General features: G+C 37.4%; 1 protein-coding gene across 6 annotated transcripts in view; it reads left to right on the forward strand.

The window, feature by feature from the left end:
- HECTD2 (HECT domain E3 ubiquitin protein ligase 2) overlaps positions 1 to 12,117 on the forward strand; it is a 192,229-nt gene that overhangs the window by 129,168 nt on the left and 50,944 nt on the right. For all 6 annotated transcript variants that reach the window (XR_005211869.1, XR_005211870.1, XR_005211871.1 and 3 more), the window contains exon 6: positions 10,175 to 10,239. Coding sequence is in view for 3 of the 6 variants with exons in the window: in XM_037804543.1 (XP_037660471.1) it covers positions 10,175 to 10,239 (65 nt within the window). In the remaining 3 variants the exon portion in view is untranslated. The remainder of the gene's footprint in view (positions 1 to 10,174; positions 10,240 to 12,117) is intronic.

Genomic DNA, 12,117 nt, shown 5'->3' on the forward strand with positions numbered 1-12,117 from the left:
AGGAAGCACTGCAGACAGAAAGAAAAAGATAGGAGTGAGAGGTTTGGAAAACAATTTTGGGAGATAGTAGCACAGCAATGTAAGTACACTGAACAAAGATGACCATGAATATGGTTGAAAGAGGAAGGCTGGGACCATGTGGGACACCCGAACAAAAGAAGAACGATAAAGAGTGGGACTTTGTAACTCGGGGAAACCTCGTTTGCTCAACAATTGTAATAAAAGGTACAAATATGTTTTTACATGAGGTAGAACAAATGAATGTCAACATTGCAAGGTGTTAAAAATACGGTGGGATTGGGGAGAAAATACAATCAATGCAAACTAGAGGCTATAATTAGCAGAAGCATTGTATTATGCTTCCTTTAATGTAACAAAGGCAATATACCAAAGCTAAATGCATTTGGGGGGCGGGGGTGGGGAATAGGGGAAGGGTATGGGACTCCTGGCATTGGTGATGTTGTCTGGCTCTTTATTCTACTTTAGGTTAATGCTATCTTTCCTTTTATCACTTTCTAGCTATCAAGTTTTGTTTTTTGTTTTTGTTTTTGTTTGTTTTTCTTACTTTCTATTTTCTTTTTCTTTTGCCTCTCTGCCTTCTTTGACTCTTCCTCCATCTTTGTGGAAGAAATGGAGATGTCCTTATATAGAGAGTGCCAATGGTGCTCAATACATAAATATGTGACTAAACAGGGAACCAACGATTGTTTACTTAGGATGGAATGTATGGTGTGTGAACAAAACCATCTTAGAAGAAATGGGTTGATGAAGAAACCTTGAGAGCACTATATTGAGTGAAATAAGACAGACACATAAAGGCAAATACTGCAGGGTCTCACTGATATGAACTAATTATAATATGTAAACTCATAGACATGAAATATAAGTTACCAGAATATAGGAATGAGGCTAACGATTGGGGAGCAGTTGCTTATTATGAGCAGAATGTTCAACTAGGGTGAACTTAAATGTTTGGAAATGGACAGGGTTGATGATAGCATGGTGTGAGAATAACTTACAGTGCTGAAAGGTGTGTGAAGGTGGTGGAAAGGGTTAGCTCAGAGTCACGCATGTGGAGGTTAGAAGATGGGAATGTATGAAACAGTGAATCTTATGGTGGGCAATGTCTATGTTTAACTATACAAATATTAGAAATCTCTCTCATGAACTAGAACAAATGTATGTCACTGTAACTAGAAGTTAACAATAGAGAGGCATATAGGGAAAAAATATATACCTATTGCAAACTATATACTACAGTTAGTAGTATTTTTTTTTTTTTGTTTTAATTCAGTTTTATTGAGAAATATTCATATACCATACAATCATCTATGGTGTACAATTAACTTTTCACAGCACCATCTTATAGTTGTGCATTCATCACCCAAATCTATTTTTTTTTTAAATCATCATTTTATTGAGATATATTCACATACCACGCAGTCATACAAAACAAATTGTACTTTCGATTGTTTACAGTACCATTACATAGTTGTACATTCATCACCTAAATCAATCCCTGACACCTTCATTAGCACACACACAAAAATAACAAGAATAATAATTAGAGTGAAAAAGAGCAATTGAAGTAAAAAAGAACACTGGGTACCTTTGTCTGTTTGTTTCCTTCCCCTACTTTTCTACACATCCATCCATAAACTAGACAAAGTGGTGTTTGGTCCTTATGGCTTTCCCGATCCCATTGTCACCCCTCAAAGCTACATTTTTATACAACTGTCTTCGAGATTCATGGGTTCTGGGTTGTAGTTTGATAGTTTCAGGTATCCACCACCAGCTACCCCAATTCTTTAGAACCTAAAAAGGGTTGTCTAAAGTGTGCATAAGAGTGCCCACCAGAGTGACCTCTCGGCTCCTTTTGGAATCTCTCTGCCACTGAAGCTTATTTCATTTCCTTTCACATCCCCCTTTTGGTCAAGAAGATGTTCTCCGTCCCACGGTGCCAGGTCTACATTCCTCCCTGGGAGTCATATTCCACGTTGCCAGGGAGATTCACTTCCCTGGGTGTCTGATCCCACGTAGGGGGGAGGGCAGTGATTTCACCTTTCAAGTTGGCTTAGCCAGAGAGAGAGGGCCACATCTGAGCAACAAAGAGGCATTCAGGAGGAGACTCTTAGGCACAAATACAGGGAGGCCTAGCCTCTCCTTTGCAGCAACCGTCTTCCCAAGGGTAAAACTTATGGTAGAGGGCTCAACCCATCAAACCACCAGTCCCCTATGTCTGTGGTCATGTTAGCAACCATGGAGGTGGGGTAGGCGAATACCCCTGCATTCTCCACAGGCTCCTCAAGGGGGCACTACATCTTTTTTTTTTTCCCTTGTTTGTCTTTTTTCTTTCTTTTTTTTTTTTTTAACTTTCCCTTCTTTTTTCAAATCACCTGTATGAAAAAAAAAGTTAAAAAGAAAACAAACATACAATAACAAAGCATTTCAAAGAGACCATAGCAAGGGAGTAAGAAAAAGACAACTAACCTAAGATAACTGCTTAACTTCCAACATGTTCCTACTTTACCCCAAGAAAGTTACATAATATAGCAACATTTCAGTGAACTTGTTCCTACTACAACCATCAGAAATTAACAGACCATAGTCATTTCTGGGCATCCCCAGAACGTTAAATAGCTTATCTGTTCTTCCTGGATTATTGTTCCCCCTTCCTTAATTGCTCTCTACTGCTAGTTCCCCTACATTCTACATTATAAACCATTTGTTTTACATTTTTCAAAGTTCACATTAGTGGTAGCATATAATATTTCTCTTTTTGTGCCTGGCTTATTTCGCTCAGCATTATGTCTTCAAGGTTCATCCATGTTGTCATATGTTTCACCAGATCGTTCCTTCTTACTGCCGCGTAGTATTCCATCGTGTGTATATACCACATTTTATTTATCCACTCATCTGTTGAAGGACATTTGGGTTGTTTCCATCTCTTGGCAATTGTGAATAATGCTGCTATGAACATTGGCGTGCAGATATCTGTTCGTGTCACTGCTTTCCGATCTTCCGGGTATATACCGAGGAGTGCAATCGCTGGATCGAATGGTAGCTCTATATCTAGTTTTCTAAGGAACAGCCAGACTGACTTCCAGAGTGGCTGAACCATTATACAGTCCCACCAACAATGAATAAGAGTTCCAATTTCTCCACATCCCCTCCAGCATTTGTAGTTTCCTGTTTGTTTAATGGCAGCCATTCTAACCGGTGTTAGATGGTATCTCATTGTGGTCTTAATTTGCATCTCTCTAATAGCTAGTGAAGCTGAACATTTTTTCATGTGTTTCTTGGTCATTTGTATTTCCTCTTCAGAGAACTGTCTTTTCATATCTTTTGCCCATTTTATAATTGGGCTGTCTGTACTATTGTCATTGAGTTGTAGGATTTCTTTGTATATGCAAGGTATCAGTCTTTTGTCAGATACATGGTTTCCAAAAATTTTTTCCCATTGAGTTGGCTGCCTCTTTACCTTTTTGAGAAATTCCTTTGAGGTGCACAAACTTCTAAGCTTGAGGAGTTCCCATTTATCTATTTTCTCTTTTGTTGCTTGTGCTTTGGGTGTAAAGTCTAGGAAGTGGCCTCCTAATACAAGGTCTTGAAGATGTTTTCCTACATTATCTTCTAGGAGTTTTATGGTACTTTCTTTTATATTGAGATCTTTGGTCCATTTTGAGTTAATTTTTGTGTAGGGGGTGAGGTAGGGGTCCTCTTTCATTCTTTTGGATATGGATATCCAACTCTCCCAGCCCCATTTGTTGAAAAGACCATTATGGCTCAGTTCGGTGACTTTGGGGGCCTTATCAAAGATCAGTCGGCCATAGATCTGAGGGTCTATCTCTGAATTCTCAATTCGATTCCATTGATCTATATGTCTATCTTTGTGCCAGTACCATGCTGTCTTGGCAACTGTGGCTTTATAATAAGCTTCAAAGTCAGGGAGTGTAAGTCCTCCCACTTCGTTTTTCTTTTTTAGAGTGTCTTTAGCAATTCGAGGCATCTTCCCTTTCCAAATAAATTTGATAACTAGCTTTTCCAAGTCTGCAAAGTAGGTTGTTGGAATTTTGATTGGGATTGCATTGAATCTGTAGATGAGTTTGGGTAGAATTGACATCTTCATGACATTTAGCCTTCCTATCCATGAACATGGAATATTTTTCCATCTTTTAAGGTCCCCTTCTATTTCTTTTAGTAGAGTTATGTAGTTTTCTTTGTATAGGTCTTTTACATCTTTGGTTAAGTTTATTCCTAGGTACTTGATTTTTTTAGTTGCTATTGAAAATGGTATCTTTTTCTTGAGTGTCTCTTCAGTTTGTTCATTTCTAGCATATAGAAACATTACTGACTTATGTGCATTAATCTTGTATCCCGCTACTTTGCTAAATTTGTTTATTAGCTCTAGTAGGTGTATCGTTGATTTCTCAGGGTTTTCTAGATATAAGATCATATCATCTGCAAACAATGACAGTTTTACTTCTTCTTTTCCAATTTGGATGCCTTTTATTTCTTTGTCTTGCCGGATTGCCCTGGCTAGCACTTCCAGCACAATGTTGAATAACAGTGGTGACAGCGGGCATCCTTGTCTTGTTCCTGATCTTAGAGGGAAGGCTTTCAGTCTCTCACCATTGAGTACTATGCTGGCTGTGGGTTTTTCATATATGCTCTTTATCATGTTGAGGAAGTTTCCTTCAATTCCTACCTTTTGAAGTGTTTTTATCAAAAAGGGATGTTGGATTTTGTCAAATGCTTTTTCAGCATCTATTGAGATGATCAATTGATTTTTCCCTTTCGAGTTTTTAATGTGTTGTAATACATTGATTGTTTTTCTGATGTTGAACCATCCTTGCATGCCTGGAATGAACCCCACTTGGTCATGGTGTATGATTTTTTTAATGTGTCTTTGGATTCGATTTGCAAGTATTTTGTTGAGGATTTTTGCATCTATATTCATTAGGGAGATTGGCCGGTAGTTTTCCTTTTTTGTAGCATCTTTGCCTGGTTTTGGTATTAGATTGATGTTAGCTTCATAAAATGAGTTAGGTAGTGTTCCATTTTTTTCAATGTTTTGAAAGAGTTTGAGTAAGATTGGTGTCAGTTCTTTCTGGAAGGTTTCGTAGAATTCCCCTGTGAAGCCATCTGGCCCTGGGCATTTATTTGTGGGAAGATTTTTGATGACTGATTGGATCTCTTTGCTTGTGATGGGTTGGTTGAGGTCTTCTATTTCTTCTCTGGTCAGTCTAGGTTGTTCATATGTTTCCAGGAAATTGTCCATTTCTTCTACATTATCCAGTTTGTTGCCATACAGTTGTTCATAATATCCTCTTATAGTTTTTTTAATTTCTTCAGGATCTGCAGTTATGTCACCTTTTTCATTCATTATTTTGTTTATATGGGTCTTCTCTCTTTTTGATTTTGTCAGTCTAGCTAGGGGTTTGTCAATCTTGTTGATCTTCTCAAAGAACCAACTTTTGGTGATATTTATCCTTTCTATTGTTTTTTTGTTCTCTATGTCATTTATTTCTGCTTTAATCCTTGTTATTTCTTTTCTTCTACTTGGTTTAGGATTGGTTTGCTGTTCATTTTCTAGCTTCTTCAGTTGATCCATTAGTTCTTTGATTTTGGCTCTTTCTTCCTTTTTAATATATGCGTTTAGTGCTATAAATTTCCCCCTTAGCACTGCTTTTGCTGCATCCCATAGGTTTTGGTATGTTGTGTTCTCATTTTCATTCGTCTCTATATATTTAGCAATTTCTCTTGCTATTTCTTCTTTAACCCACTGATTGTTTAGGAGTGTGTTGTTTAACCTCCAGGTATTTGTGAATTTTCTAAGTCTCTGATGGTTATTGACTTCTAATTGTATTCCATTGTGGTCAGAGAATGTGCTTTGAATAATTTCAATCTTTTTAAATTTATTGAGGCTTGTTTTATGTCCCAGCATATGATCTATTCTGGAGAAAGTTCCGTGAGCACTAGAAAAGTATGTGTATCCTGGTGATTTGGGATGTAATGTCCTGTAGATGTCTGTTAAATCTAATTCATTTATCAGATTGTTTAGGTTTTCAATTTCCTTATTGGTCTTCTGTCTGGTTGATCTATCTATAGGAGAGAGTGATGTGTTGAAGTCTCCCACAATTATTGTGGAAACATCAATTGCTTCCTTTAGTTTTGCCAATGTTTCTCTCATGTATTTTGTGGCACCTTGATTGGGTGCATAGACATTTACGATTGTTATTTCTTCTTGCTGAATTGCCCCTTTTATTAGTATGTAGTGGCCTTCTTTGTCTCTCAAAACATCCCTGCATTTGAAGTCTATTTTATCTGAGATTAATATTGCTACACCTGCTTTCTTTTGGCTGTAGCTTGCATGAAATATTTTTTTCCATCCTTTCACTTTCAATTTCTTTGTGTCCCTGTGTCTAAGATGAGTCTCTTGTATGCAACATATTGATGGTTCATTTTTTTTGATCCATTCTGCGAATCTATATCTTTTAATTGGGGAGTTTAATCCATTTACATTCAACGTTAAAACCGTGAAGGCATTTCTTGAATCGGCCATCTTATCCTTTGGATTATGTTTGCCATATTTTTCCCTCTCTCTATTAATATCCTTTATTGTACCCATACCGAATCTCTTTAGTACTGAACCTTTCTCCAAGTCTCTCTGTCCTGTCTTTGTTTCTCTGTCTGTAGGGCTCCCTTTAGTATCTCCAGTAGGGCAGGTCTCTTGTTAGCAAATTCTCTCAGCATTTCTTTGTCTGTGAAAAATTTAAGCTCTCCCTCAAATTTGAAGGAGAGCTTTGCTGGATAAAGTATTCTTGGCTGGAAATTCCTCTCTCTCAGAATTTTAAATATATCGTGCCATTGCCTTCTCGCCTCCATGGTGGCTGCTGAGTAGTCACTACTTAGTCTTATGCTGTTTCCTTTGTATGTGGTGAATTGCTTTTCTCTTGCTGCTTTCAGAACTTGCTCCTTCTCTTCTATGTTTGACAGTGTGATCAATATATGTCTCGGAGTGGGTTTTTTTGGATTTATTCTATTTGGAGTTCGCTGAGCATTTATGATTTGTTTATTTATGTTGTTTAGAAGATTTGGGAAGTTTTCCCCAACAATTTCTTTGAATACTCTTCCTAGACCTTTACCCTTTTCTTCCCCTTCTGGGACACCAATGAGTCTTATATTCGGACGCTTCATATTATCTATCATATCCCTGAGGTCCATTTCGAGTTTTTCAATTTTTTTCCCCATTCTTTCTTTTATGCTTTCATTTTCCATTCTGTCATCTTCCAGGTCACTGATTCGTTGTTCAACTTCCTCTAGTCTTGTACTATGAGTGTCCAGAATCTTTTTAATTTGGTCAACAGTTTCTTTAATTTCCATAAGATCATCCATTTTTTTATTTAGTCTTGCAATGTCTTCTTTATGCTCTTCTAGGGTCTTCTTGATTTCCTTCATATCCCGTACTAGGGTCTCATTGTTCATCTTTAGTTCTTTGAGTAGCTGCTCTAGGTGTGTCTCTTCTGGTCTTTTGATTTGGGTGCTTGGGCTTGGGTTATCCATATCGTCTGGTTTTTTCATATGCTTTATAATTTTCTGTTGTTTTTGGCCTCGTGGCATTTGCTGTCCTTGATAGGGTTCTTTTAGGGTTTGTAGACCAGTTGAAGTCCTTATCTCTAATTTATCAGATCTACAGCTTCGTGGAGTACACTTTCTCTAACTAACCAGCAGGTGGCGTCCACGAGCCACCTGTTCTCCACAAGCCAGATCTCCCCTGCTTAGCCTTTTTGGTGAGTGGGGGAGTGAGTCTTGTGGGGCCCAATTGGTGTCCCAAGCTTGCGTGTGTAGTTGGTGTTGCCTGCCCTGTATGTGGGGCGTGTTTCTGGGCAGTCGGGGAGGGGGGGTGGCCCTAACAATCAAATCTCCCTGATGATCCTAGAGTTTTAAAGCTACTGCAATAGTCTAATCCTTCAGTTCAGTCCTGCCACAGTTTGTCTCTGCCACTGACCCACAAGTCTTTGGTATTGGCGTATGGCTCCTGAGACTTGCAAGTGGGCCCCTCTTCCAGGCTGTGCACCCCGGGTCCTCTGTTGAGGGATGACTGTGCTATGTCACAGGTGAGTGCCGTCCCCCAAGGGCAGTTCTGGGCTGCTGGGCTGTGTTGGGAGGCTCCCAGTCTGCTCAAATGATGGCTGAATGGGGCTCTGTTAATTCACACTGCTCCCCCTTCCCAGCTCTGGGACATTCAGCTGAGGTTGCAGGGAAGGCTAATGTCCACGCCCAGTTTTGTGGTGTGTGCCTGTTATTTGAAGCACTTCCATCACACTGGGTTGTCTGGGGCAGCTCTGGGCTATGGGGCTGGCGATGGGCAGGAGTGTTTCCTGTCCACCAGGATGGTGGCTGTGAGCGGACACCCCCCTTTTCTTGGGAAGTTGTGTTGTTTAGTGAATTTTCTCAGCCACTGGATTATTGCCTTTTGTCTCAGAGCTCTCTTATTTCTGCTCTTGACTTGACGTGCCCAAATTTCAATTCTTTGAAGCTTTCTGTATTGAGCTTCTTAGAGTAATTGTTTTAGAAAAAGCAAAAAGGATTTTAAAAAAAAAAAAAAAAACGGCCCTCCTCAGAGATCTAATGGGTTATTGAAATGCTAATAGACAAAGCAACCAGGGCCATTAAGGAAAGGTGCCCTGGGCAGAGAGATCAGCCTTGCTTCGGGATTTGCATATGCGCCTCAAGGCCTGATCTCCGCCCTTCCCCTTTCTGTGTTCACCAGAACTCCAAAAATCCTCTGCTTTTACTTTGGAGCTTCTCGTGTTGTTTTCCTTCTATGCCCGTCTCCTCTCTGCTGGGCTGGCTGCTCTCAGAGTCTCTGGTGTCTGGCCTCAGTCTATCTATGGTTGGAGTTTGAATCAGTAGAATGAGTTTCCGATGAGAGCAGCCACTGCAATTCTCCCTTCTCCTTCCTGGAGCTGACAGCCCCTCCTCCCCCGGGACTGAGCCTGGCAGGGAGGGGCGCGGGTCCCCTGGCCGCAAAAACTTACAGATTTCGCTGATCTCAGCAGTCCACGTTTTCATGAGTGTTGTATGAAGTATGCCCAAAGACAGATTGCTCTGTGGTGTCCAGTCCACGCAGTTCCTGGCTTTTTACCTACTTTCCTGGAGGAGTAACTAAAACATACAGCTCACCAGTCTGCCATCTTGCCCCGCCTCCCAGTTAGTAGTATTTTAACATTCTTTCATCAACAGTAACAAATGTACTATACCAAAACTATGAATCAATAATGTAGGGGGGCGTGGTTAGGGGTATGGGAGGATCTGAGTTTCCTTTTTTTTGTCATTTCTTTTCTGGAGTAGTGAAAATGTTCTAAAAATTGAAAAAAATTGTGTTGAATGCACAGCTGTATGGTGGTGCTGTGGGCAATTGATTGTACACTTTGGATCTTTGGATAGTTGTACGGCATCTGAACAATCTCAATTAAAAAAAAGGATACAAAAAAAGTGGCGAACTTTTAATGATTATTTGAAGCATCAATTAATGAAGATTTTATTCATAATTTATCACAAGATAAAATACCACCTTGATGTATTTTTGTTCATTCATCCTTGTTTGAGATGTTTGGTAGTAAATAAGATTTTTTTTTTTAGTATTTGAATTGTTAAACTATAAAAAATGTTATTTTATGCCTTTTCCAAATCTTTTATCCCATAATGAAAAAGACTTTATCTTGTTATTATATTTTTAATTAAATATAATTTGGTTGCAATTAATTCATTGTGGTTTAACTGCTAAATATATCATGGTATTTGTGGGACTAAATATGTTCAAAATCTGTGCAATCATTTTATGTCATTAAATATGCTACTCCTACACTTGTGTTCATGATTTTATCCTGTCAAGCCAGGGAAAGTAAAATTGTTTTTCAGTTTTATAAAACTGCTGTTGTTCATCAAAGGACAACAATATATGGTCGTAGAGATTGTACACCGCACATCCCAGGGACCAGCTTTCTCCCTAAAATTGTAAAATGTCAAATTGACAGCACCATGAGTGGTGGTCCTCGATCATCAGGTGTGATTTAAACTATTGAAACAGACCTGTAAATACAATTAACATGTAAAAGTCACCTAAGTAGCTAATCCTAATTACCTCATGACTTTCTTTTGCCTACAGCCTCAAGACATTCAGAAGACAGTGTTAAAGGGAATCATTAACAACCTGTTAAGAGAATGGAAAGGGTAATTATAACCAATATTCAACTAATCAATAGAGGCAGTTAACTTACACTTCTCATACATCTTCAGTATTTGTGTGTATCTGACTCAGAAAATATTTTAGTTGAGTTATAATAAAAATGTAGATCAGAAATAAAGTATAAACTTTTTACAATAGGACTTTTTAACTTGAGGCCTGTGACTTCTCAAGAAGATTGATAATGGGCCTCAGAGGATCTGACAATCCTTTAAACTTGCATGCAAAAATTTTTGTGTGCATTTATATGTACTTTACAAAAATGAGATGGGTACTTCTATCAGGAACCTAGAGTAAAATAATATGGTCATTGTATTTAGCCAGAGCAAAAATTTTTCTTATTTCTAATATGAAGAAACAGTATAGCTACTGAAATTTTTTTCTTGGAACTAATAATGGATTCTTATATAAGGAATGATGGGTAATATAATTGATAATATTTTGAGCTATGTATATGCAGAAAACACCAATATGTACTTCATATTATTTAAACAACAGCATCTATTAAAGTCAAAGAATACCATTAAATATAATTCAAATGTTTGTACTAAGCCCAAATAAAAATAATATCAAGACTGAATTCTTAAATTTAACTTCAAATATACCCTATATATTTTAATAATATTGTTTTGGTTTTCAAAGAAATTCATGCTTATTATTGAAAATTTTAAGAAGGCGGAGAAGTATAAAGAAAGTAAAAATATTAATATTTTGCAGTATTTTTTTCTAGTTATCTTTTAAAAACAATTGGAATCATACTATATAAATGGTTTCATGACATTTTTAACTGTTTCTTTATTTAACATCCTAGTAATGAGTTTGCATTTTCCTTCTTAAATCACATTTTTAATAGCTGCCTAGTAATTTAGCGTGTGAATATACTACAATTTACCTAACCATTCTCCAAAGCTTTCTTAAGCTTTGTTTGTTAACTTTCTTAGTTATGGAAAATGACAGTGAACATTTTTTGTACCTAAATTTTTTTTTTCTGAGTCTCCACTAAAAATTCCCTAGAAGAATTACTGCATCAAAGCATAAGCATTTTAAGATGCTTAATACATTCTGCCAGATTGCATTCTAAACCAGTCATGACAATGTACACTGCTAACAGCACTGTATAAGAGGGCCTAACTGACTGTAGTCTATGGATTTTGATTTTCAGTAGAATCTCCTTATAATGTTTTGCCTTATTTTATAAATGAAAAATTGATCTCATTTTAGGTACTTTTCTGTAATACTAATAGTGTTAACATTTTGTCATTTATTAGCTATTTATATTTCTTCTTTTATAAGTTATCCACATACTTTGTCCATTATTCTGTTGGAGATTTGTCTGGTTTTCTGTTTGGAACTCTTGCTTATTGAGAAAATTGGCCTTTTTTGTATCATGTGTAGAAAAGTATTTTCTCATATTCCTTATTTGAGAAAATCATTTACTGGCCTCACAGAGAAGAAATCCCTTTTACTTCTCAATTAAGTGCCTTAGGATTTAAGACTTAAGGCCAAACTGGGAATTAGTTACTTCCTGAATATTGTAGTAAAAATATCATCAAAATCATTCTAAGAACTCATACTCACACATATTATTATTACCCATGCCCAGTAATTCATGTGGGTATAAATGACACTGCCAGAATTACAAAGTTCTAGGTGGGACAGAAATGGACTTAGAAGAAAAGGTGATAGAGATAAGTATTGAGAAATGGAAATTAAAGGAGCATGAACAGCTGACTATTGAGATGTGTCAAGTAATAGAACATCTTTTGGTACCATAGCTTTAGATAGTAAACTGATTGGTAAATTCCCTCGTATCTTACTGGGTTAAATAAAATGTAAATTCATTACTGAGATGATGCATATCAGCT

This window comes from Choloepus didactylus, chromosome 15 (assembly GCF_015220235.1).
Source record: "Choloepus didactylus isolate mChoDid1 chromosome 15, mChoDid1.pri, whole genome shotgun sequence".
NCBI classification, from domain to species: domain Eukaryota; kingdom Metazoa; phylum Chordata; class Mammalia; order Pilosa; family Megalonychidae; genus Choloepus; species Choloepus didactylus.